Source organism: Pleuronectes platessa, chromosome 7, assembly GCF_947347685.1.
Source record: "Pleuronectes platessa chromosome 7, fPlePla1.1, whole genome shotgun sequence".
NCBI lineage: Eukaryota > Metazoa > Chordata > Actinopteri > Pleuronectiformes > Pleuronectidae > Pleuronectes > Pleuronectes platessa.
The window spans coordinates 28,815,233-28,840,073 of record NC_070632.1 but is presented as its reverse complement, the minus strand read 5'-3'; the positions used below and the strand labels follow the sequence as shown (position 1 = coordinate 28,840,073).

The window sequence follows — 24,841 nt, the reverse complement described above, 5'->3', positions numbered from 1 at the left end:
AGTGATCTCTAAGCGTGTTATTTGTCAGTGTATCAAAGGTAGGACAGGTGAGCAGAAGACAGCCGATTCATAAGAAATCCAATCTGATCTCCCTCCTTTAACTAATCTGGAATTGGACTATTTGGAAGAAGTCTAAAAGGTAAGGAGTCCTGTTCATCTGTACGTCCTTCAGAGCAGTTCACTTAGGTGCCCTTCACAGACTTTACTTGAACTTGACTTGGGGCACTTTGAATTGTTCAGGCTGCAGGCAGAACAAAACACTGAAACGTTGTACAGATTTCTGTACCGTTAAGCTATGTGTTAGGGTTTGTTGTTCAGTTAGACCCCAAAGCAGACACTGACTGTCAGTTTAGAACAAAAGGAGAGTTTATTTGAACAAAATAACAAAGGCAGGCTGTGGCGGCAATATGCTGGCTGGCTCGGATATCCACGGGGAAACGAAGATGAGGCAGAGCAGCAAGGCACACAGGAAGTCTGGGTACATGGAGGAAAATACACGAATTAGTAAATACTTAGGGTAAATAACACGAGGGCCGAGGGAATCAAGAGAGCGTGCTCTACCGGACAAGACGGAATAATCTGGCAGCATAGTGGGGTGTAGACCAGGATTTTATTGTGAGGTGATTAGATTAAATGAGAGCAGGTGTGCCTCGTCAGCTGCAGCGAGGAAGCCAGCCACATCCCCTGCCACACACACAACCTGCAGAGGAAGAACAGAAATGGGAGGGGGAGAGTGAGAACACCAAACAACCAACGGAATCATCACAATATGTACTGCAAACAGTACTTTCTGAATCCCCTGAGCAGGTCAGACTCCCACTGTTACCCCCTTCTTTTTTCCAGCAGAGGATGTGAAGCGATATGATGTGATGTAAAATCAATATAAATTGCATATGCATTGCAAACAACACATGTGGAACACACACAGTGATAAAAACACCATGAGACTATTAAAAAAAACAAAAACTAGATCTTAATTTACTATATTTAAAAATCAAAAATCTACAGTCAGCAAATTGCTTGTGCACTGATTGTTCAGTTAAAGTCAAGTTGAAAAGTCACTTTTTCATACATATATGGTGACCATATACATCAGCATACAAAAAAATTATAAACGAATAGGTGTATGTATGTCTGTGACAGAGAGTCCTGTTATTAGGTTTATATTATACATATGTATCGACTCCTGATCATTATTACATTTCATTGTGAGTGAGTGATGGTCACCAGTATCAACCGCTTACATTTGATATTATGTCTACATTCTTAAAGGAGTCTACTGCCCCCAAGTGGCTATGACTCCTTTAAGAAATATCCAATTTGTCTGTTAACAGATTTTGTGATTCTGGAACAAGGTAAGTTCCCCACCTTGTTTATGTAGCTACAACATCATGTTCCACAGCGTGACAGTAAGCTCAGTGTTTTTGTATGCCTTTGTATATATATATATATATATGTGTGTGTGTGTGTGTGGGGGGGTGTCATGTCTCTGTGGGGTGACTCCTCTTACACGACGTGCGTTTGAGCGCCCCATGTGTGCGCACGTAATTGTATCAGGCTCGACTCTTCCCTATCTTTCTATGTCTACTCAAAGCCTGGCAGTGAGTGAGAGAGAGAGAGAGAGAGAGAGAGAGAGAGAGAGAGAGAGAGAGAGAGAGAGAGAGAGAGAGAGAGAGAGAGAGAGAGAGAGAGAGAGAGAGAGAGAGAGAGAGAGAGAGATTTCCTTGCCTTTATTCCTTCCTTGCGTTGTATCCTAACCGAGCAGAACGCGTGACTGCAGGACATCATCACGATATCTGAGCAAATTTTAACGTTTTAACGCACCAAGGGAAATAAGGTGTGGAGACCGATCACCTCACGCAGAGCGGAACGGACTCAGGAGAGGATTTAAGACTTTTTTTTTCGTTTGCGCTGCAAAGTTATAAGAAATCTGGGAACTTGAATCAAGACAGAATGGAGGAATCTGGTGCGTTATTTTGTGCATTCGGCGCACGTAGAGCTACCAGGATATGGTGCTGCTGGAAGGGTTTCTTTCTTCTCAGTGTCTTCTTTCACATGTACCTGAGCTCCTTGCTGGACTGTCCGCCCACCTGTACCTGCTCGCCCACAGAAATCTACTGCAATAAATCTGACACCAGTAAATTCTTCCCGCTGTTGATATTCCAAGATACCGGCAGCGACGGGAACAGTACCGGGGGCATCGAGGATCTTTTCCAGAACATTACCTCAATGTAAGTGCTGCTTTTATCAGAGCTCGTTTTCAGACACGTCCTGACATTGAAAGTCGTGCGTATTACAGCTGATTATGGAAATACATAAATAATTTGTTTTGGAGTGAGATAACCCATTGCAGGATATCTGCAGGCTACATACACATCAGGTATAAAACTGATGAGAAACGGTCCCTGAGTTGGAGAAAAGTTAGATTATACTGTCTTTTAAATGTGACTATTCCTTGTTAGAAACTCATGTCAAATTTAAATCATCACAATGCACAATTTTTTTTGGTCTAAGATGGTCAGCAAATCCTAATTTAGTACTGTAAAAAGACAACCATGGAACCATAACTCACCCCCACACCCAGAAGAGCTTGTTTGGTTTTCCTTAAATCACCTACTAAGATTTTTTTGATTATTATGCTTGTACTACCAGTGAAAGATTCTGAATTCCTGGCTTGGTTAATTATTTAGAACATGTGTTGTCAGGTAAAGCACCTTTAGCTTACCTGAAGGAGGCTTACCCCTTTCCTCTTAATTGTTGTTCAAAAGTTGATCTTAACCAAAACTACCTGGAATGCTCCAGTTGTACATCATGTGATTTAGTCTCCATATGAAACAGTGGTTACAGGAAAAGCCCAAGAGATGTTTTGGCCTTCCGTAATTTGAACAGGAAAGGATATGATGATTAGTAATCCTCTTCTTGAATCAAATACAGCAGGACAAATATTTACTGATTTTGCACCTTTAAATATTATTATTTTTCCTCGCAGTCACCTTCTGTAGTACCCTCCTGCATATCCTCTTTTTTATCCTCTGATGACAGAGAACAGCAAAGCCTGAGAGCCACATATCTCCTAAAAAGCTATTTTTTCCATAAAGGGCTGTTATCCTCTGTATCTTAAAACTCTTAAGACAACCAATTCTCTTTGCTTTGCCATTTCTCCTCTGAGCCAGACAGCTGATTTCATTTTTTAAATGCTCCTTCATTCGGATGAGAATGGCAGAAAATACACCAAATCTACGACAGGTCATTGAGTTTAATGGGAATTTTTGTTAGTTCTATGACCAAACCAATGGTATTAAGGATTTGTATTAAGGTTGATCAAGCTCATAACACATGACGTTATGTCATGTGTGTTGCCTTGTGTACAATGTTTCTCAAGCATCCCTGTGTCACCCACCTTGCATTCACAATCAGATGTTGTGTCATAGTTGAATTCTTTAAGTAAAACAAAGTGTTGCAATTACATTTAAAACAATTGCTGTTGATACACAGTCAAGGGTGAGAGTAGATTAGAGTTCTTGCTGGTACTACCCCAATTTTCAGTGCTTCACATTCTCCTCCTTCATCCCATTTAATACACACATTAAACCACCTTTATGGTGAGTAATTACAAACACCTCCTCACATCATATATAGCAAATTATTTATTTAAATGTTCATATTAAAATACGATGTAACTAGTATTTGTTTTATGGCAAAATATAGATGATATACACTTGATATTGTGTGCCATGCCACAAAAAAATCTTAAGTAGGCCTACGGGATGTGAGCAATCAATCAAAGCACCCTTCAAAGTTTAGGAAGTACATTTGCGCATGTTACATGCTATCATGCCAGAGTTACAGAACAACTCATTGTAGTCACATAGCTTGTTTTAACGACATGGACATTTTGTCAGTTTACTTTGGAGGTTTTTAAAATAAACTGCCTGCCAAAACCCACGGCTTTCGATAGCAGCCAGTCAGCTTCAGGAGAAGTTGATGTTAGCCAGCAGCCAGTAACTACTGTAACTGTTTTGAAAAGGCAGAGGATTTATTTTCACATTTAATGCACTTAAAACATGCAAATGCACGTTTTGGGCAAACAATGTGTTGTAATGGTACTGTCTCGAATAATAGTTCCTCAGCAAAGTACCTGTTTAAATTGGCCTGAGCAAACTTGAATGATAACTCATTGAACCATTGTAAAATCTGGGACTTTGTCAATATTGCATTCCGGAATACGCTGTATTGTACCGTTCTTGCTCAGTTATTATTTTGACATGAATTTCCTTTCATCGCCTTGTAGCTGTGTGCATGAGGGATTTTCGTTTTGCCAAGCACTTGTAGTCCATCAGATCCTGGAGCATGCTTCCACTTACTACACACACACACACATAGCCTCTACTCAAAGCTTTGAATCTACCGTTGCAATTTGCATCTCACCAGTTAGTGTGAGTACTTAATTGAAAAGCAGTTCTTCAAACTATCTTTCTCTGTCTGTGTGTAACCAATCTTGTTGCTGGTAGAAAGCTTCCACACAGTAATTCATAAAATAGGGGACACCCAAGATTAGTAGAGTGCAGGAAAATGCTGAGATCTTAAGCTACAACATCATTACGAAAAAGTTCACATGGTAGATAATTTTTTTTTAAAACAAATAATATGCACCTCATATAAATGCTTGATTATTGCCACAAGATACAAAAGCCTTTTTATTTATAAATTTCCATAACATTTGTCATGAATATAAATGAGTGATTAAACAATTAATTAAAAATGTAATAGTTCTAAAAAAAGTCTGTGATAATACAGTCATCTTAAGTCATCTGAAAAAATGACATTGATGACGTGATATTTGCTGGTTTAAGTTTCTCCGCTGTGTGTGACTTTTTATATCTGTGTTTCGGACTGTTTGTAGTTGTCATGCTAGGTTCTTGGATATTGTAACAGACATGGTTCACATCTTATTCTGATACAATGTTAACCCCAAAAATTTGTAATAAAAAATTATCAACTAATGAATAATAATGAAATATTTGTTGACTGCAGCCTTAGTACACTGACGCTATTAATGGTTTATACTGTATATACTACATCACAAATCTGAACGTCTTTTTAACAAGAAAATACTACACAATTATTTGTCAGAATCAGAGTTCATAAATATATTAAAATGAAATCACCATGACAATTTGAATGGATATTTGACAGCAAACAGTGAAGGAAGAGAAGATGTTCATAGTGATTAAACAGGAGTCAAATCTTCTTTGTTAAGTGTGTGGCGGGAATTTGTATTTAATTCCCTGCTGAGGAAATAAACCATCAGACTGAGTGATCAATTCAATGATATCAAAGTATTTAATTAAGGGTCAAGATACAATTTACAGAGAAATGATTTGAACACAAACAGAGTTACTGAGCAAACACTAGGCCAAGCGGGACAGAATCCTCAACACCACTGCAGGTATCAAGGATCTGACAAATGGCGAAAGAGATGTGCCAGCTTTTATGCACAGCTCAAGGGTTCCACGTCATCCTAGATATCATGCAGGCAGGATGTGTCCAGTGGTCAGACTTTGTAAGAGGAGGTGCAAAAAAAAAAAAACTCTCCTGAGTGTATAGACACTGGGCAGAACATCAAATAGTCACAAGGACATTTAGGCTCAAACTAACTAACATTTCCTGATATCAGGGAGATACAAACATTAGGTAAAATTTATATAATGATTTTTTTTCAGGTCAATCCAACTGAACTTTGAGCATAGCTGTCAGGACAGGAGGATCTGTCACATTTCAGAAGAGGACAGTTAGATTCAATAATTTCTATGACAAAGTGATTGTACATTTGTACCTTTCATTTGCATTTGCACTCAGGTAATCTGTATGGAGTCTTGTTCCCTGCTGTGTCATGTTCACTGTGAAGTTTGGTTGGTCAAAGTACAGAAGTTGTTTTTCTCACTGGAAGGATTTCTAGCTTGATAAGCAGCACTTCTATGTCCTCAGTGTCCCTGCTTTTGATACCATCTCGGGTCTTTCAGCTTGCACCAGCCAAAATATTGCAGTGCATTATAATTCCACAGCAGAGCAAAGAATTGAATTATGATGGCAAGGAAGCAAGTGCTATCAGTGTAACATTGAAGAACATCAGTTACATTATAAATAAGTCTTTACAACAGAGGTGGTAAGAAAAAGGAATAAAAAGATATTTGTTTACAAACTGAACATGAAAGGAATCTGCAATGTCAAAAAACAAAGAGCCGTGTTGACTGATGAGGTATACAGAATTCTACACAAATATGACGCATAGTTTAATAGTTGAGAGATTGGATATAAATTTAACAAAACGAATAGAGTATCAGAGGGGTGAGGCAAACCCTGTGCAGGCGTTGTATGTAGGCTACTATATTTGTCCCGAAAGAGTTTTATAATGATACTAAACAAAATGTTCACATAAATACTAGAGTAAGGCTGTGAAAACTCTCTCTCTCTCTCTGAGTGCATGTTGGGACTGAGTGTGGTGAGTGAGCTGGAGAAAGTTTGTTCAAATTGTTTGATTTTTCTACCAGTTTTTTTGCTCTTTTTTCCCTCTGCACTTGTAGTAGAGGTGTTTTTTGTTTCTGTGTGAGTGACATTGTCATGAGCAGCAGTTTTTAGTTGTGTGTTTGTGTTTGTGCAGCATGGCTGCTGCAGGTGGAGGCTCCGGCCTCCACAAGTTAACACGGCGACACGGCATCAAACTGTGTCCGGCTGTGGACTGCTCGGTGGAGGAGGTCGGTCTGGCTGTGGGTGAGGTTGTGGGGTATGACAGTGTGAAGTCGGCCTCACGTATGAACAGTGCTGTGGTTGTGTTTGTGGATAGCATTGAAAAAGCTAACCAGCTACTGGAGAGGGGAGTGGTGATTCAGGGCTCCTTCACACCTGTGTTGTCCCTGGCTAATCCGGTCAAGAAGGTCCTCATTTCTAATGTCCCCCCATTCCTGAAGAATGACCTGATCCCCCATCCTGCCTTGGCCGTTAATGGTTCCGCTGTTTCTGCACCGGGGCTCCCGCCTGATTTGGCGGATGGTGGTTCGTCTGCTCCTGCATCGGGGCCCCCGCCGGCCTTGGGTGGGGGGGTGCTGGGGGCTCTGTCCTGATGGAGCCGCGGGGCGACACACCAGGTTCACGGGGGGAGGACTTTGAGGACGTGGCATACTGGAGCGGTGTGGCCCTCACCTGGACTACGCTGCAGGTATGGCCTCACGTTTGGGGGATCAGGTCAGTCAGGTGGTCAGCGTCCTGCTGAGAGGCTGGAACCAGCAGCTGACTCACCCTGACCTTCAGTTGATCACTGTGATGGACTCATTCAGCCGGACTCCAGTGATCCTCTTCCCGATGAAAACCTTTTGTTCCTGAGTTTAAATGTTTTGGTTTGAATATTGTATTATTGTTTTTTCTTTTTCGATCAATTTTTTGATGTTATAGTAACTTGTTTGTTGGAACTAAACTGAGAAAATAAAAGTGACTTCAAAAATCTCTCTCTCTCTCTCTCTCTCTCTCTCTCTCTCTCTCTCTCTCTCTCTCTCTCTCTCTCTCTCTCTCTCTCTCTCTCTCTCTCTCTCTCTCTCTCTCTCTCTACACCATGGAGATTTGTTGGTATAATGTGGAGAAAAATATTGATGATTCGTATGTTAATGAATGGAGCTCTATTATATTTAACTTTAAAAAACATGTTTTAGAGAATCTGATCCTATAAGTTTATACTGCCGCTCCAATTTTTGTATATCCAAGTACTTGTGAACTAGCCAGATAATAAAAACTCATTGTAGAGTTCAGAGCCTCCAATAACAGCTTTTGTTCACCACCACTGAGTTGCTGCAGGGAACTTAAAGTCATCATGTGGACATTTTAACATATTTCAGTAAGTTAGGTGAAGGGTAATAAGCTGCAACTTGCCACCTTACCACTAGATGTCACTCAATTCTACATGCAGTGGACACACATGCCTGTGCTGTTGTGTGAGCAGTACCTTTTACATTAATCTTTTTCAGACAATTTCTTATGTATAAATACCATTGACTCACCTTTCCATTAGGATAAAATCTGTTTCTTCTAATCAGTGTAGTAACCCTGTAGTAATATTTATTGATCTATCATCTATTGCACTTCTGTCTCTCTCTGAGGTTTCTATGTTTTTTGGGAGTAGTTTTTTCTTACTCCTATTGAAGGTTAAGGACAGATGATGTTGCACCAATTGTCTCATTCCTCTCTTGAACAATAAAAAAACATTATTTCCAAATCTTATAATTTAGGCATGTTTGAGATTTGAGGGAGTAACATCTGTGATGTTTATCCATATGAGAGACGCAATCCAATTTAAAAAATCTGTTGTCTTTTCAAAACTCCTTTTGTTTGGACACATTATGACAGAATGTCAATGACTAAGGATCAATACTGTGCTGATGTCAATATTAAAATCCTGTCAATTTTGAAAATGAAAACAAATGTAAATTTCCTTCAGTAATGCACTAATGCTGTCTGTGCAAATCAATAATTTCCGGAATTATTGATCACGGATAGATCAGTGGGATGCCAATTTTTACAAGATCGAATGTACAGACCACACCGCAGAGTGTATTATTACTGTACTTAAGCATAGTTATTTGGTGTCAGTGTTTGGTGTACAACATCCTTGAAACAGAGCACAATGGCAATCCTAGACTGCAAATGTCCGAGTGAGATGCTCCGTAGTTTCCTCAGACTTTAACAGCCTGAAGTCTTAGTATAAAGTCCGTAGAAATCCAGGAGAAGCTGAGATCCCCTGCTTGATTCACCACGAGCGAATGGGGGGTTTACGACGCATCTAACACATGACAGGCGGCAAAAAGAAAAAAAAAAGTAAACAAATACCTCGCAGTAAAAAAGTGTTGTAGAAGATGAAAATGTCAAGAGAGTTTGTGGTCTGCTGCACCCGACTGCAATCCTTAATCCAAAAGATTTGTTGCTGTGTTGTGCATGTGTTGAAGCCAAACTGAAAATTGCTAAATTTAGGTTTCCTTTAACATGAGTAGTGCCCAGATCACCCACTCACTCACACAAGTTTTTGTTTTGGCAGTGCAGATTACCCAGTGTTCCAGTCTGTGTCAGTTTAGTGTAAACAGTAATGTAGAGCAATTAGGCAAATAACTTCTGGTTTTACTTGCTGTCACTTTATTTCCCTACACTACATTTATTAAATGTACCACTATTGTTAAAGGAGGCAGAGGAGTAAAGGAACATCAGACACTCTGAGCAGGAGAGAGCAGTAGAGCAAGAGGGAGGGAGAAAAGCCATCGCTAAAAGATAAGCCTGTTAGTCTATGAGGGTGAGCTCCAACAAAAAAGTCTGGTGAAATGCAGATGGAAAAAAAGAAAGTCGCTAGAGCACCATTTTCCAACCATGGACAGCAGCCACTCAGCGGATGTCTTTCATTCATCCTTTTGGATGATAATTAAACACACATTCAACCTGACTAAAACAGGACATTAACACCAGTACTTAAGATATGTTAGTTATGGGGCCACATACTGCCCACTTTGATCTCAAGTGGGCCAGACCAGTAAAATCATAGCATAATACAGGCCTATTCAACTAGCGGCCCATTTGAATTTAACTATGGCCCGCAAGACTACCTGCAAATCAGTGTAGCTTGTTAAAAAAAAAAAAAAAAAACTAACGGACACGCCTCTTACTTTGAGACATCTAACCCAGAGCCATTGAGTTCCACTGTTGCCTCAACCGAACCTGTATGGTTACGTCCACAGACTGTGTTACGTCTTAATGTTGCCGCAACCCACTACTCACTATGGCTCTGGTCTGGCTGCCCGCTGAAACACATGCGCTAGCTAACGCTACCAAGAAGCTGCGAAATGTCTCTTTCAAAGCCGAAGCGTCGTAAAGTTGACGGTGAAAACCGCCAATTCCAAAGTGAATGGACAGAAAAGTATTTATTTACTTTGCCCCCCGTAATGGGCAAGAAGCCAATGTGTTTATTGTGCAGCGAATCCATTGCTGTGATGAAAGAATACAATGTGAAGAGGCACTACAAGTCGAGTCATGGCTCATTTATGAACAGTTTTCCCAAGGGCTCGGATGAACGGAGGTGGAAAGTAAACGGACTGTTAGCATCTTTTCAACAAGGTCAGTCTGCCCTTAGTCGCTTTTGCACGGAACAAGAGAGAGCCATGATAGCATCTCTACGCGTAGCCTGGACACTAACCAGGCAGAAGAGGCCCTTTACCGAGTCGGAGACTGTTAAAGACTGCATGCTTGCAGTTATTGATGAGATGGTTTATGACGAAAAAGTGAAGGAAAGCGTCACTTCAGCCATTAAAAAGGTGGCTCTCTCGGACACATCAACTCTCCGCAGACTGGAGCTACTGGCAACGGATGTCGTGGGGAAGCTTTTGCAAAACCTTTGAAAAGCAGAGTTCATGTCTATCGCTGTGGATGAATCGACTGACTGTACCGACGTGGCCCAGCTGTGCATATATGTGAGGTTTTATGATGGAGTGCGCTTTCGGGAAGAACTACTGGGGCTCGTTCCGCTGGAGGGACACTACAGGTGAAGTGATCTTCCAAAAGATTTTCACATTTTTTAATGAGCATGAACTGGATTTACAAAAAGTCTGCTTGTTGGTTACGGATGGAGCTCCGGCTATGACTGGTAGAGTGAAAGGGCTGGTGGCCAGGTTGGCAGCCGTGGCCCCGCATTTGCAGTTTTTACACTGCATCATTCATCAGGCGGTACTGTGCGCAAAGCTCAGTGGCGATCTGAAAAACACCATGGACACTGTTATGAACACTGTGAATTTCATCCGCTCAACCTCCAGCCTTCAACATCGCCTCTTCCGTATGTTGCTTGCTAACGCATCGGCAGAGCACACTGACTTGCTGGTTCATAGTGATGTCAGGTAGCTCAGCAAAGGAAAGGTTTTGGCTCGTTTCTGTGAACTCCGCCAGGAGATTTTGTCTTTCCTTCGTACGTGTAAACACAAACGGGCAGCACACTTCTTGGAGCGCATGTTGGATGAACAGTTTATCGCAGAAGTCAACTTTCTGTGTGACATTTTTGGACACTCTGAATCTGGAAGTTCAGGGGCGGGAAAAGTCTATCGCTGATTTGGTTGAGAGGCTGTGCGCCTTCAAAACCAAGTTAACGATTTTCACATCAGACCTAATGGCAGAAAGGTTGCTGCACTTCTCACAACTCTGTGCATTCATGAGTGCAGCACCTGGGGCACACATAACTCCAGTCATGACAAACTTTATGAGAAAACTGATAGATAACTTCACTGAGAGATTCCAAGGCTTCAGTATTCCTATTGAGGTACTGCAGTTTGCTCGTGACCCATTCTCCATCAAACCTGAGGCAGACTTCTGTGTAAAAGCAAAAGAGGTAATGTCTTGCATTGATGAGAGCATCCTTCAGATGGAAATGGTTGATGTCCAGTCCCCATTGCTTTAAAGCAGCACTTGCTGTCTGAGAGTGCAGTGAACTTTTCGTGTAACCATGTTAGCCAATACCAGTACCCCACAATCAGGAAAGTGGCGCTGCTAATACTAACAATGTTTGGATCCACCTACACGTGTGAGTCTAGCTTTTCTCACATGAATGCAATTAAAACAAGGGCACGTTGCTCCATGACCAAAGAAAAGCTACAAGAGTGTCTCAGGGTTGCCCTTACTATTTATGAGCCAAACTATGTTGAAATTGCCAAATCAAGGCAGTGTAATTTCTCTCACTGAGTTAAAGTGTTGTTAAGCTAGTTGTGTAGCATTAAAATACTCTGAGGCATGTGATGCTATCAAACTGTAAATGCACAGACTACAAATCTATGTTATGGTTCAAGAGGCTCCATTTTGGTTTGACTGGAGTTTTAGTTCTTACCTTTAACAAATATGGTCATGAACCTGCTATACGCACCTTATTTTTTGCTTGTTTATGAGTCGGCCCATTTTTTGTTAACATGGTGGATCCTATTTTACCAGATTCATCTGGCTGTTTGTGTTCATGGATATGAACCAGCAAAGCACCTTATTTATGCTTGGAAATGTTGTTGAAGACGTATTTACTATTATTGTGATGGATACTGTTTCAAGATGTTCAGTTCACATTATGTATTTTGGGATATGAACCTGCTGTAACTACCTAATTTCTGCTTCAAATTGTTTTTGTTTCCTCAACAGGCTCATTTATTGTTAATCTGATATCTGAATACTATCATACTATTTTCAAATTGTTTTCTAGATTTGTGGATATGGACATGTCAGAAAAACACTCATTTTTTGTTAGTTTCTTTATGTAAATTTTACACTTCTGTTTCAAAGCTTGATAGCCTTCCTATTTTTTGGAATGGAATGATGTTACTGACTATATAAAGTGAAAGAAAAGAGATGCTTGTGTGACTGTTTACCTGTGTAAATATACATTACTGTTTTTCATTTTTAGCCATCAGTTGATAAATATTCTGTGCGGCCCTCACACCCAACGGGGTTTTCTTATCTGGCCCACTTGCTACTGAAGTTGAATCAATCAATCAATCAATCAAATTTTATTTGTATAGCCCATATTCACAAATTACAATTCATCTCATAGGGCTTTAACAGGGTGTGACATCCTCTGTCCTTAACCCTCAGCAAGAGTAAGGAAAAACTACTAAAAATATGTAGAAACCTCAGAGAGAGCCACATGTGAGGGATCCCTCTCCCAGGACGGACAGAAGTGCAATAGATGCCACGTGCAGGAGAACATCATCAATAATCAAAGTCTCTAGCAGCATTTGATGAGGGTAGACATCCCGAAGGACAACCCCAACTTGACATGCAAAGCAGTCCCGCTGCAAACACAGTCCATGCTCAGCAACCATCTAGACCACGATCCACCATCCAGACCAGACGCCACTCCAGTCCTCAGTCACTGTCCACCGCCGCCCACCAGGACCCATCACAAGCCACCACCGCGGTCCTGGTCCACCGCCCGTGCCCAATGCCAACGCGACACAGGGTCCGCCACCAGCACCACGATCAGCCCACATGACTCAGAATCCGCCACACTGGATCCAACACTGCGACCCCCGGGGCACGATCCACAAACCGCAAACCATGGTGCGGCCACAGAGGCCCTGGATCTGCGGGTGATAAAGCAAAGGGATTCCGGGGAAGGGGGATAGGGATGGAGAAGAGGAAGGAGAAGCTGGAAAGAGAAGCTCCGTGTGTCATGTGTCATAAAATAGAACAAGTAACGTTCTGGCGCACTAATTAGCTCTAACTATAAGCTTTTTCAAAAAGGAAGGTTTTGAGCCTACTTTTAAACGAAAAGATGGTGTCTGCCTCCCGAACTGAAAGTGGTAGATTATTCCACAGCCGAGGGGCTTGATGGCTAAAAGCTCTGGCTCCTACTCTACTTTTAGAGAATTTAGGGACGACAAGTAGGCTTGAATTCTGGGAGCGGAGTGCTCTAGCGGGTTTATAAGGTACTAACAGCTCTTTAAGGTAAAAAGGCGCTATATTATTAAGGGCCTTTAAGGTGAGGAGGAGAATTTTAAATTCTATTCTAGATTTAACTGGAAGCCAGTGTAGCGATGCTGATATTGGAGAAATGTGCTCTCTTCTCTTTGTTCTCGTCAGGACACGTGCTGCGGCATTTTGGACAAGCTGAAGAGTCTTTAACGACTTACTGCTGGAGCCAGATAATAATGAATTACAATAGTCCAGTCTCGATGTAACAAAGGCGTGGACTAGATTTTCTGCATCTTTTTGGGAAAGGACATGTCTAATTTTTGAAATATTACGCAAGTGGAAAAAAGCGGTCCTAGAAATTTGTTTTAAGTGACTTATAAAGGATAAATCAGGATCAAAGATCACTCCCAAGTTCCTGACTGTTTCATTGGAAGCAAGGGCAATGTCCTCTAGCGCAGCTATATCATTAGATAATGCATCTCTAAGGTGTTTGGGGCCAAGTATTATAACCTCTGTTTTGTCTGAGTTTAATAAGAGAAAATTGCGGGTCATCCAGGTTTTTATGTCCTTGAGACATGTTCGAAGTTTAGTTAATTGATTACTTTGTTCAGGTTTTATTGACAAATATAACTGGGTGTCATCCGCATAGCAGTGGAAATTTACCGAGTGTGTCCTGATAATGTTTCCTAGTGGAAGCATATATAATGAGAATAAAATTGGGCCGAGCACAGAGCCCTGTGGAACACCATGGTTAACTTTGGTGCGCACAGATGACTCATCATTAATTTGCACAAATTGGGAGCGATCAGAAAAACACGATTTAAACCAGTTAAGGGTGGTTCCATTAATGTTAATTAACTGTTTGAGTCTTTGTAATAAAATTTGATGGTCAATTGTGTCGAATGCTGCACTGAGATCTAACAGAACGAGGACAGACACAAGTCCCAGATCTGAAGCTATTAGAAGGTCATTACTGACTTTTTCTAAGGCTGTCTCTGTACTGTGATTGGCTCTAAATCCCGATTGAAAGTCTTCATATATATTATTTTCCCGGAGAAACTCACACAGCTGATTGGCAACAACTTTTTCTAAGATTTTAGAAATGAAGGGGAGATTAGATATTGGCCTGTAATTGGCTAAAACCTCTGGGTCTAGGGTGGGTTTTTTGAGTAGGGGTTTGATGACAGCTATTTTAAAAGACTGTGGTACATAACCTGATGATAATGACAGATTGATAATGTTAAGTAACGAACTATCAATTAGGGGCAGAATTTCTTTAAGTAATTTGGTAGGAATGGGATCTAAGATACAGGTTGTTGGTTTAGAACCTGAGATTATTTTTGGTAAACTGATCACGGGTGATCAGAGAGAAGCTGTTTAGGAATGGGTAGGATTCTCAGCCGTTTCTGAGATCTCTGTTGTTGGGAGGGTATTAGTGCCAATTGAGGGCAGGAGATGGTTGATTTTATTTCTAATAGTTTGAATTTTATCATTAAAAAAGGTCATAAAGATATTGCTATTTAGGGATCGAGGAATAGCCCTGGCATAATAGCTTCGTACTCCCCCCGTTTTTTTCTTCACCGCCACCGCCACGCCCCTCCGCCCTGGACGATGTTGCGTTGCTTAGGGTGGGGGGTTGGGGGGGCGTGGTGGCGGCGGATACCAACAAGAAACCAACATAACGGGGGTCCGACCCGTCTTAGAACACGGACCTAGGAGTCTGATGCACGCATTGAAAGTGAAAGGTGAGGGCCGGCGTGCAAACTTCCTGAATAACAAAGTTGCAAAGATCACCTTTTAATAATAATAATAATAATGTATGTGAAGAGACTGTCTGATCATGTCAATGTTAATTATTTCTCACAATAATTATTAACAAGTATAAAAGCACATTTGTTGCTCCAACATTAAGCATGAGCGTCCCAACATTTGTCTTTTTTGGTGTTGTCTTTATACAACATGTTCCGAGGATCATACAACTCACTGTACTTCTCCATTTCAATTATTAATTTAATGTCATCCATGTTGAAGAACTTCTCCGCTGTTTGCTCCGTTAAATGTTGGGTGTCGAGGGTAAATTACGTATTCTCCACTCAAGCCTATGTCGAGAATACGTAGCCGGTGTGTATAAAGACAACACCAAAAAAGACACATGTTGGGACGCTGTTGCTTAATGTTGGAGAAACAATGTTTCTAGGTGTCTTCTTAATTTGTTGGGTCTTAAACTGTCAGCTGCCAGAGTTTTCAGACCTTAAATCCACACTAGTCTCTCCTCATGTCCTCCATCATTCACTGTGAACCCAAGAGCAAGACAGGGTTCAACGTACTTTCTTTTCAACTTGGTTTTTGAACACTGTGACTTGTTTGTCCCTGACCGGCTGCTTCACGGGAACGAATTCTGATCTCACTGTGCGTCTCTCAGAACGAGGTAGAGTGGGGGCGAAGTCCCGGGGCCTGTGTGTGTGTGTGCTGTCTGGACACACAAACACACACACATTTCCCGCTCCTAGTATTTCATGCTGGCCTGAACGTGAACGTTCGCGACATGCACAACACTGTACAGGGAGCCGCTGCAGAGCCGCGGGTGGCCGACCCCTGGCTACAGCGAAAGAACGATTGTTTTTCGACTGTTCAAGAGATGCCGACATTAAAACATTAGTTCCGCCTCACATTTCCCCATCCATGTCCCGCGCCCCACCAGTTTGAGAATCACTGGTAAAGAGTGAGATGGCGGGCCGTATGTTTGACACCCCTGATCTAGAGCAATAATTGTTTTAAATAAGTGTGATTATATTGCCTTTCTTAAGTTAAAAATGTAGAAATGTCTAGGGGAGAGCGAGTGCACCATTAATCTGTATCTTTATCTGTTTAACCTACTAAATATCAGTATCCATACAACGTGTTTTCATACTCAACTTTCAAAAAATTCCATTTAAGCATTGTGATGTTTGTGTGTGTGACTGATCACCTGTCGTCGTTTTTTTGGGGAGGACGCTGTACTTTTAATTTCTACACAAAGTAAAACACATTGTTAATTATGTGGCGTGGGTGTGTGTGTGAGACAGAGGACCGCTTGCTCCGTGTGCATCTGTTTGTGCATGGCACACTCTGACTGGGCCAGTGGAGCTTGTGCGTGCCGCCTGGCCCCCACTCACTCTCTCAGTCGGCTTGTGGAGAGGCGCGCTTGCTCCAAGTGTTTCTGGCCGGGCTTGGTGCACTCTGACTCACTCTGGAACTTGTGCATGTCTCCCGGCTGTATGTCCTGCGGGGGTTTGCGCACCATGACCAACCTTTGCGCAGCACTGAACTTTCTTCCTTCATCACGAGTACGCATATTGACACATTTTACGGTAGTATGGATGGTACTCATTCTCTTAAAAGGTAATTATCTGTACCGGTTACTCTATTCATCCAACTTTCTGGCTCAACCCTAGAAATCTCATACGATGCTAAACTGACATGCTCACGAAACAACAGTCATTAGAAAGTTATTGTGATGGAAATTCATCTACAAATTTGTAATAGTGAAATTGTCTTTTTATCTTTTTAATAGTAAGTTCTGCAGAGTTTACAAAACAAGTACGGGTGCTCAAATTGGAGCTGGCCGCATATTAAAAAAAGCCAGAACTTAGACAAAGAGGCGTTTCATAAAACATAAAATGAAACCAGGGCTACGTTGTAGCACTGGCGGGCCCGAGCACCCGCACATTTAAAGCCTGTTGCGGTCGGTGGAGAGAGAGCGATCGATGACCAAGCGCACTGCGGCAAGATAAACGCTTCACTTCCTGCATCCGTCACGCGACGCCGATCTTTGCCTGCTAATCGCTCATCACGGTCCACGTTATCAATTGCATGTCACACTGTGAAAATTTCATGTAAATCGAATGATAGTTCTAAAACAAAGTTTACTTCCTGTTACCAGTAGGTGGCGCCATCACTATTATTACACACAGATCTGATCTGTTCAAGTAGCCGATCTGATGTAGCGTGAGCAATTTTGTGTAAATTGGACAATTTTACCACAACGTAATCTTCACAGAGATCAGTATGTGGCGCTATGACCCTGAACTAATATTTACATATGGAGCTGTTCGGATCAGGATTCTGATCAGAGTTCAGTAGTTTGGAGCCGGTTAGATGATGCAGAGTGGATTAACAAAGTACTTCCTGTTTCATGGATAATCAGTAGGTGGCGCTATGATACTGAGGAAATATTGACACAGAGCTGTTCAGGCTTGGACTCTAATCATGTGACAGAAGTTTTGTAGTGATAGGACAATGCACAGTGGTGTTATGATGACATCGTGTCGTCTGGCGAAGGAAAATCCTTCGCCGCACATCAACGTTTTCACAGTTTGAGGTAACATCACAATTCTGACTATGATCCAATGACTTGACTGAGCTAATTTGAGCTGTATATCGTAAAGCAGGCAGGAGCAGTTCATCAATGTATAAAACATGTCACTTCCTGTAGCCACCAGGGGGCGCTGTGATATCAAGTCATAATTTCTGTTTAGATGTCATCAGGCCAGGACTCCTGTCTTACATGCCTAGTTTGGACTTGATTGGACCATGTATGTTCGAGATACAGATGCTTGTGTTTTCATGGCGTGTAACCAAACTTTGACGGCACACCACAGTCACACGGTGTGACGAAAAATAAATCCCTAAATCACCTTTTATCTCAATCTTGTTGTGATGACACTCATCTGAATTTGAAGTTGATCTGATGAAAGCTCTACGACAAGTACATCCAAGTAAAAATGTGGAATATGGCAAAAATGATCTAAATCCAAAATGGTGGGCTTCCTGTTGCGTTTTTCATAATGCTCCTTGAGGCTTTTTTCTATGATTAGTCATGATACATTTTGGTGAAAAAAATCGGTCATGTGGAAACCTAGGGGCTGGGTTCCAGGTGGCGCTGTTGAGCCATTTTGCCACGGCCATTGCCAAATACTCCAGAATACGTCAATTTTCACCACTCTAATTTAATGCAACCTTACTAAACTTTTTGAGTACGTTGAAGCCCTCAAAAAGCTGATTCAATGTTCGTAAAAAAATTTATAATAACTAGGGCTACGTTGTAGCACTAACGTGCCCGAACACAGGCAATTTCAAGTCTGTTGCAGTCGGTGAAGAGAAAACGTTCGATGACCAAGCTCTCGTCTCTACGTTGCCTGTGTTTGCGCACTGCTGCAAGGATTATCGCTTCACGTCCTGTAGGCAGCAGGTGGCTCTACTTCGGGGGGGGGCTGTTGATATACACACGTAGTTTGAGGGAGCTGGACCCATGAACACTGAAGTTACAGCGATTTCGTGTGTCATGGCGAGCTGATAAATTTTCACCACTTTCTAATTTACTGCAAACTTTTTTAACTTTTTGAGCACGTTGAAAAACGCTCAGAATAATCCTTACAATTTCAATAGGGACTCGATTGGACAAAATATGTCCGAGATATAGAAGCCCGTGTTTTGATGGCGTTTAATCAAACTTGAGGCCACGCCACGGTCAGACGGTGTGACGAAAAGTTTATTTTTTGATAACTTTAGAGCTCCATCTTGTTGTGATGACACTCGTCTACATTTTAAGTTGATCTGATGAAAGCTCTATGACTAGCACATGAAAATGTTAGACGTACCAAAAATAAGACATTTCCTGCTGCCACCAGGGGGCGCTGTGATTTTAATTCATGATTTCTGTTTAGATGTCTTCAGGTCGCGACTCTTGTCTTATATGTCTAGTTTGGAGTCGATTGGAGCAAAAATGTCTGAGATACAGAAGCTCGTTTTTTGATGGCGTTTCATCAATCTTTAACGCCACGGCAAAGTCAGACGGTGTGACGAAAAGTTGATTTTTTTGATAACTTTAGATCTCCATTTTGTTGTGATGACACTGGTCTAAATTTTAAGTTGATCTGATGAAAGCTCTGCGACAAGTGTATCAAAGAAAAAAACCTGGAATATGCCCAAAATGGCCACTAAATCCTAAATTGCTGGCTTCCTGTTGCGTTTTTCATAATGCTCCTTGAGGCTTTTTTGTGCGTCTGATCATGATACACAACTATCTTCATTTTCATGAGGATCAGTGAATGCTAAATGAGGGGCAGCTCCGTTGGTAGCGCTGTTGAGCCATTTTGCCACGCCCATTTCCAATACCCCAGAATACGTACATTTTCACGACTTTCTAACTTACTGCAAACTTTTAAAACTTTTAGAGCATGTTAAAGCCTTCAAAAAGCCAATTCATTGTACGGAAAAAAAATTATAATAATAACTAGGGCTACGTTGTAGCACTAACGGGCCCGAGCACAGGCAATTTCAAGTCTGTTGCGGTCGGGGAAGAGAGATCGATTGATGACCAAGCGCACGTCTCTGCCTTGCGTGCGTTTTAAGCTCTGCAGCAAGAATAAACGCTTCACTTCCTGTAGCCAGCAGGTGACGCTATGATTTTAAGTCATGGTGTCTTTGTAGATGTCATCAGGTCGCGACTCTTGTCTTACATGTCTAGTTTGGAGTCGATGGGACCAAATATGTCTAAGATATAGAAGCTTGTGTTTTCATGGCGTTCATCACACTTTGCCGCCACGCCACGGTCAGACGGTGTGTCAGAAAGTTGTTTCTTTGATAACCTTTTATCTCCATATTCTTGTGATGACACTCATCTAATTTTTTGTTGATCTGATGAAAGCTCTCCGAGAAGTACATAAAAATAGAACATGTACCAAAAACAAGACATTTCCTGCTGCCACCAGGGGGCGCTGTCATTTTAAGTCAACATTTTTGTGTTGTTGTCTTCCGGTCGCGACTCTTGTCTTATATGTGTAGTTTGGAGTCGATTGGACAAAATATGTACAAGGTACAGAAGCTCGCCTTTGTTGGCATTTAGTCGAACTTAAAGGCCACGCCACGACGCCAGACGGTGTGGCGAAAAATTGTTTTTTTGATAACTTTACATCTTCATGTTGTCTTGAGGAGACTCATGTAATTTTTAAGTTGACCTGATGAAGGCCCTTCGACAAGTAAATCAAAGTGTAAGACGTATATAAAAAAAACATTTCCTGTTGCCAGCAGGGGGCGCTGTGATTTTAAGTCACGATTTCTGTGTAGATGTCTTCAGGTCACAACTCTTGTCTTCCATGTCTAGTTTGGAGTCGATTAAAGCAAATATGTCTGAGATACAGAACCTTGTGTTTTGATGACGTTTCATCAAACTTTAACGCTACACCACGGTCAAACGCAATAGCAAAAAGTTTTTTTTTTAATAACTTTAGATCTTCATCTTGTTATGATAGCACCCGTCTAAATTTTAAGTTGATCTGATAAAAGCTCTCCGACGAGTACTTCAAAGTAAAAAAGTGGAATATGACCAAAATGGCTACCAAATCCAAAATGGCGGGCTTCCTGTGTGGTTTAGCATATCTGTCCAAGAGACTTATTTCTTTGTCATGAAAAGACACATGTCCCTATCGATTTTTGTAGATGTAGACCAATCGTAGTGCCGGGGCTGCCCTTTAGGGGGCGCTTGTCAGTTATTTTGACACGCCCGTTCCTTAAAACGATCTGTATATCTTCAGGGGTGGGCTGTTGATACACACATGTAGTTTGAGGGAGCTGGACCCATGAACACGGAAGTTACAGCAATTTCGTGTGTCATGGCGAGTTGAACTTTGATGACACGCCATTAATAATCCGCATGATGAAAAGTCACAGTTATCTTGTGGCTACATTATCAATGTCTTGAGACCCATTTGACACAGTTTGACATGGTTTCACAAAGTGGATGAGGAGAAATACATCCAAGTGTAAAATGTACCAAAAACAAGTCATTTCCTGCTGCCACCAGGAGGCGCTGTGATTTTAAGTCACGATTTCTGTTTAGATGTCTTCAGGTCGCGACTCTTGTCTTACATGTATAGTTTGGAGTCGATTGGACCAAATAGAGATAGAGAAGCTCGTGTTTTGATGGCGTTTCATCAAACTTTGACGCTACGCCACGTAAATTTAAACCACTTTCTAATTTACTGCAAACTTTTACAACTTTTTGAGCATGTTTAAAAATTCTCAGAATAATCCTTTCAATTTCAATAGGGCCTCCCACCGGAGGTGGGAGGCCCTATTGAAATTGAAAGGAGCACTAACGGGGGCCCGAGCACAGGCAATTTCTAGTCTGTTGCGGTCGGTGAAGAGAGAACGTTCGATGACCAAGCGCTCGTCTCTGCGTTGCATGCGTTTGGGCACTGCGGCAAGGATTATCGCTTCACTTCCTGTAGCCAGCAGGAGGCTCTATGAACTAGAGGTAAGTAACCTTGAAACTACTACAACAAAACCTATTGCTTTATCTATCATCATATGCTTACATGCCTCAAGGCTTTTTTAATATAAAATTGTTATAAAAGTTACCGTTTATTTAACACGTCTAATGAACACATTGAAGCAAGTTAGCTGCAGAGTCGTATGTTTGGTTGTGACTTTGTTTTATTTTAATAAGTTAATATCAATATGCTACACGTGTATGTTGCATGTGATAGTAACTATGTTCACCATTATTCTGTTGAAGGCTGGTATATCCACCATTACTATTCCCACCGCGTTTATTTAGCCTGTCATGGAGTTTTACAGTGAATAAGACAGTTTAGATATGATTATAATCTCCACACATCAGTGTTGTAAACAGTTCTCAAATTAATTATATAATTATGTTTTCACACTGAGGGAAGTGGAGAGACTTGATGTGGACTGTTATCAATAGCTCTGTGGGAGATTATCACCTTGAATATTACAGATGAGGTAGAAAGACATTTTATCTATTTATACAATGTTGTATTTCTTTCAGTACTTTTATCAAAAGCGACTTAAAATATGTGCATTTAACCATGAGGATACAAACCCAGACCACAGTACAACGGTTCTATCTGAAATCTGTTGTGCTTCATACACAACACAAAACATTCTTTAACAATGCGTTTCTTCTCTTCATAGATGAGGAACTGCAGCACCTGATGTCCTCAGCAGCAACATGGTGGAGATCTGCAGCTTCATGCTGGTCAATACGTGGACGACTGCATCATCATCATAAGCTACACAACACTTCGAAATTCCTCCCTTAAATAAAGATGGCCTGCAACTGTTTAGTGGTGGCAGTCATTGCTAAGTGTCATGGATAAGAATTAATTTCTATCTTCATTATGGTTGGTTAAAAAAATAAAAACTTATTACAACAATGTGTATCTTTTGCTTTCTGATTTGATACACTTTAGATAAGAACCCAGTGTTTAATATTTCTGCTTTGCCATAAGAGACAGAACATGGTCATCACAGCTGTGTCCTTCAGGCTCGTCTGTCCCTAATAAAATGATAGGAAACATAAAATATATCATTATTGTACAGGAAGTGTGTATTCTCATTTTCTGTGGATATTCAACTATGTATTTGAATATGCTTTTGGATTAAAGTGTGCACTAGCATGACAATGAATGTACAGTATGGAGTTATTTCACATTAAAAGTACTGCATTATAATTTAATACATTATGTATTATTAACAGACTTTTACATGGTAAAAATAAAATATTACTTCAAAGTTAATCAGATCATAATCATTTCAGCTTAGGAAATAGGTAGTGGATATAGCCTCAAATTCTCTATGACATTGTCTGTTGTAGTAAAGTTACAAGGCTATAATTTATTTATATTTAACAAAAGAATTCAGTGAAGTCTGTCTGAGATTAACGATTTAAACACTTAAGAGACGTAGTGCTCGGACACGTAATGCTCCTTTGAACAGCTGCTCTTGCAATTGCTAGCAAGCTAACAAGCTTGCTAGCCCCGGAGTCTATTTAGCCTCCAGGGCTAGCGAAAAATAAGCCGACACACAGTCTCCTGTCTCAGATTCATCCTTATAAACTAACGCTTGTCTCTGCTTGGTGGACCTGGGTTCATGGCGGTGTGTCGGTAACAGCTGGCATTCGCATCGAACCCGTTCGGAGCTGGTATGTAGCTCCCGGGTTAGCGTTAAAAAGCTAGCACGCCTGATTCAAAGGCACCCTGCGAATCACTGCAAACACATCTAAATAAAATACTAAACGTGACTTACCACAGAAACGGGAGCGCAGACGTCGTTAACGTGTCCGTCAGGAGAAGGAGCAAAACATCAAACCGTGTTATTTATCGGCTATGTGAGTTGAAGCTTTTTCAAAGACTCATGATGCGTTCACTGGCAGCTGTGTTAAATTGAGTTTCGTTTGTAATGGCGAGCTGATGAACTCTGCTGCCAAGCCATTAATAATCCGCATAATGAAAAGTCACAGCAATCTTATGCCTACATTATCAATATCTTGAGACCCATTTGACACAGTTTGACATGGTTTCGCAAAGTGGCTGAGTAGAAATACATCCAAGTGTAAGACGTACCAAAACAATACGGTGTCATGATGCGTTCATGGTAACTCCGTGAAAATGGATTTCATTTGTCATGGTGAGCTGATGAACTTTGATGCCACGCCATTAACAATCCACATTATGAAAAGCCACAGTAATATTATGCCTACATTATCAATGTCTTGAGACCCATTTGACAAAGTCTGACATGGTTTCGCAAAGTGGATGAGGAGGAATACTTAAAAGTATAAGATGTACCAAAAACAAGACATTTCCTGTTGCCACCAGGGGGCGCTGTGATTTTAAGTCACGATTTCTGTACAGATGTCTTCAGGTCGCGACTCTTGTCTTATGTGTATAGATTGGACAAAATATGTCCAAGATACAGGAGCCCGTGTTTTGATGGCGTTTAATCAAACTTTGAGGCCACGCCACGGTCACACCGTCTGAGTAGAAATGTATCTTTTAATACGTTTTTATCTCCATCTTGTTGTGATGACACTCATCTCAAATTTAAGTTGATCTGATGAAAGCCCTACCACAAGTACATCAAAGTAAAAGTGTGGAATATGGGCAAAATGGCCTCCAAATTCAAAATGGCGGGCTTCCTGTGTGGTGTAGCATATCTGTTCAAGAGACTTATTTCTTTGTCATGAAAAGACATGTCCCTATGTATTTTTGTAGATGTAGACCAATCGTAGTGCTGGGGCTGCCCTTTAGGGGGCGCTAGTCAGTTATTTTGCCACGCCCATTCCTTAAATCCATCTGAATATCTTGGGGGGGGGGGGGGGGCTGTTGATACACACATGTAGTTTGAGGGAGATGGACCCATAAACACGGAAGTTAAAGCGTTTTCGTGTGTAATGGCGAGCTGATTTGACGCCCCGCCACAGTCAGACGGTGTGACAAAAAGTAGATTATTTTGATTACTTTAGATTTTCATTTTGTAATGACACTCAACTAAATTTTTAAGTTAATCTGATGAAATCTCTACGACAAGT

General features: G+C 41.2%; 1 protein-coding gene across 2 annotated transcripts in view; it reads left to right on the top strand.

Annotated features, from left to right (window-relative positions):
• The first annotated feature begins 1,690 nt into the window (after nucleotides 1-1,690).
• LOC128444185 (NT-3 growth factor receptor) overlaps nucleotides 1,691-24,841 on the top strand; it is a 159,603-nt gene continuing 136,452 nt past the window's right edge. For both annotated transcript variants that reach the window (XM_053426507.1, XM_053426506.1), the window contains exon 1: nucleotides 1,691-2,231. In XM_053426507.1, coding sequence (XP_053282482.1) covers nucleotides 1,954-2,231 — 278 coding nt within the window. In that variant the 5' untranslated portion in view covers nucleotides 1,691-1,953. The remainder of the gene's footprint in view (nucleotides 2,232-24,841) is intronic.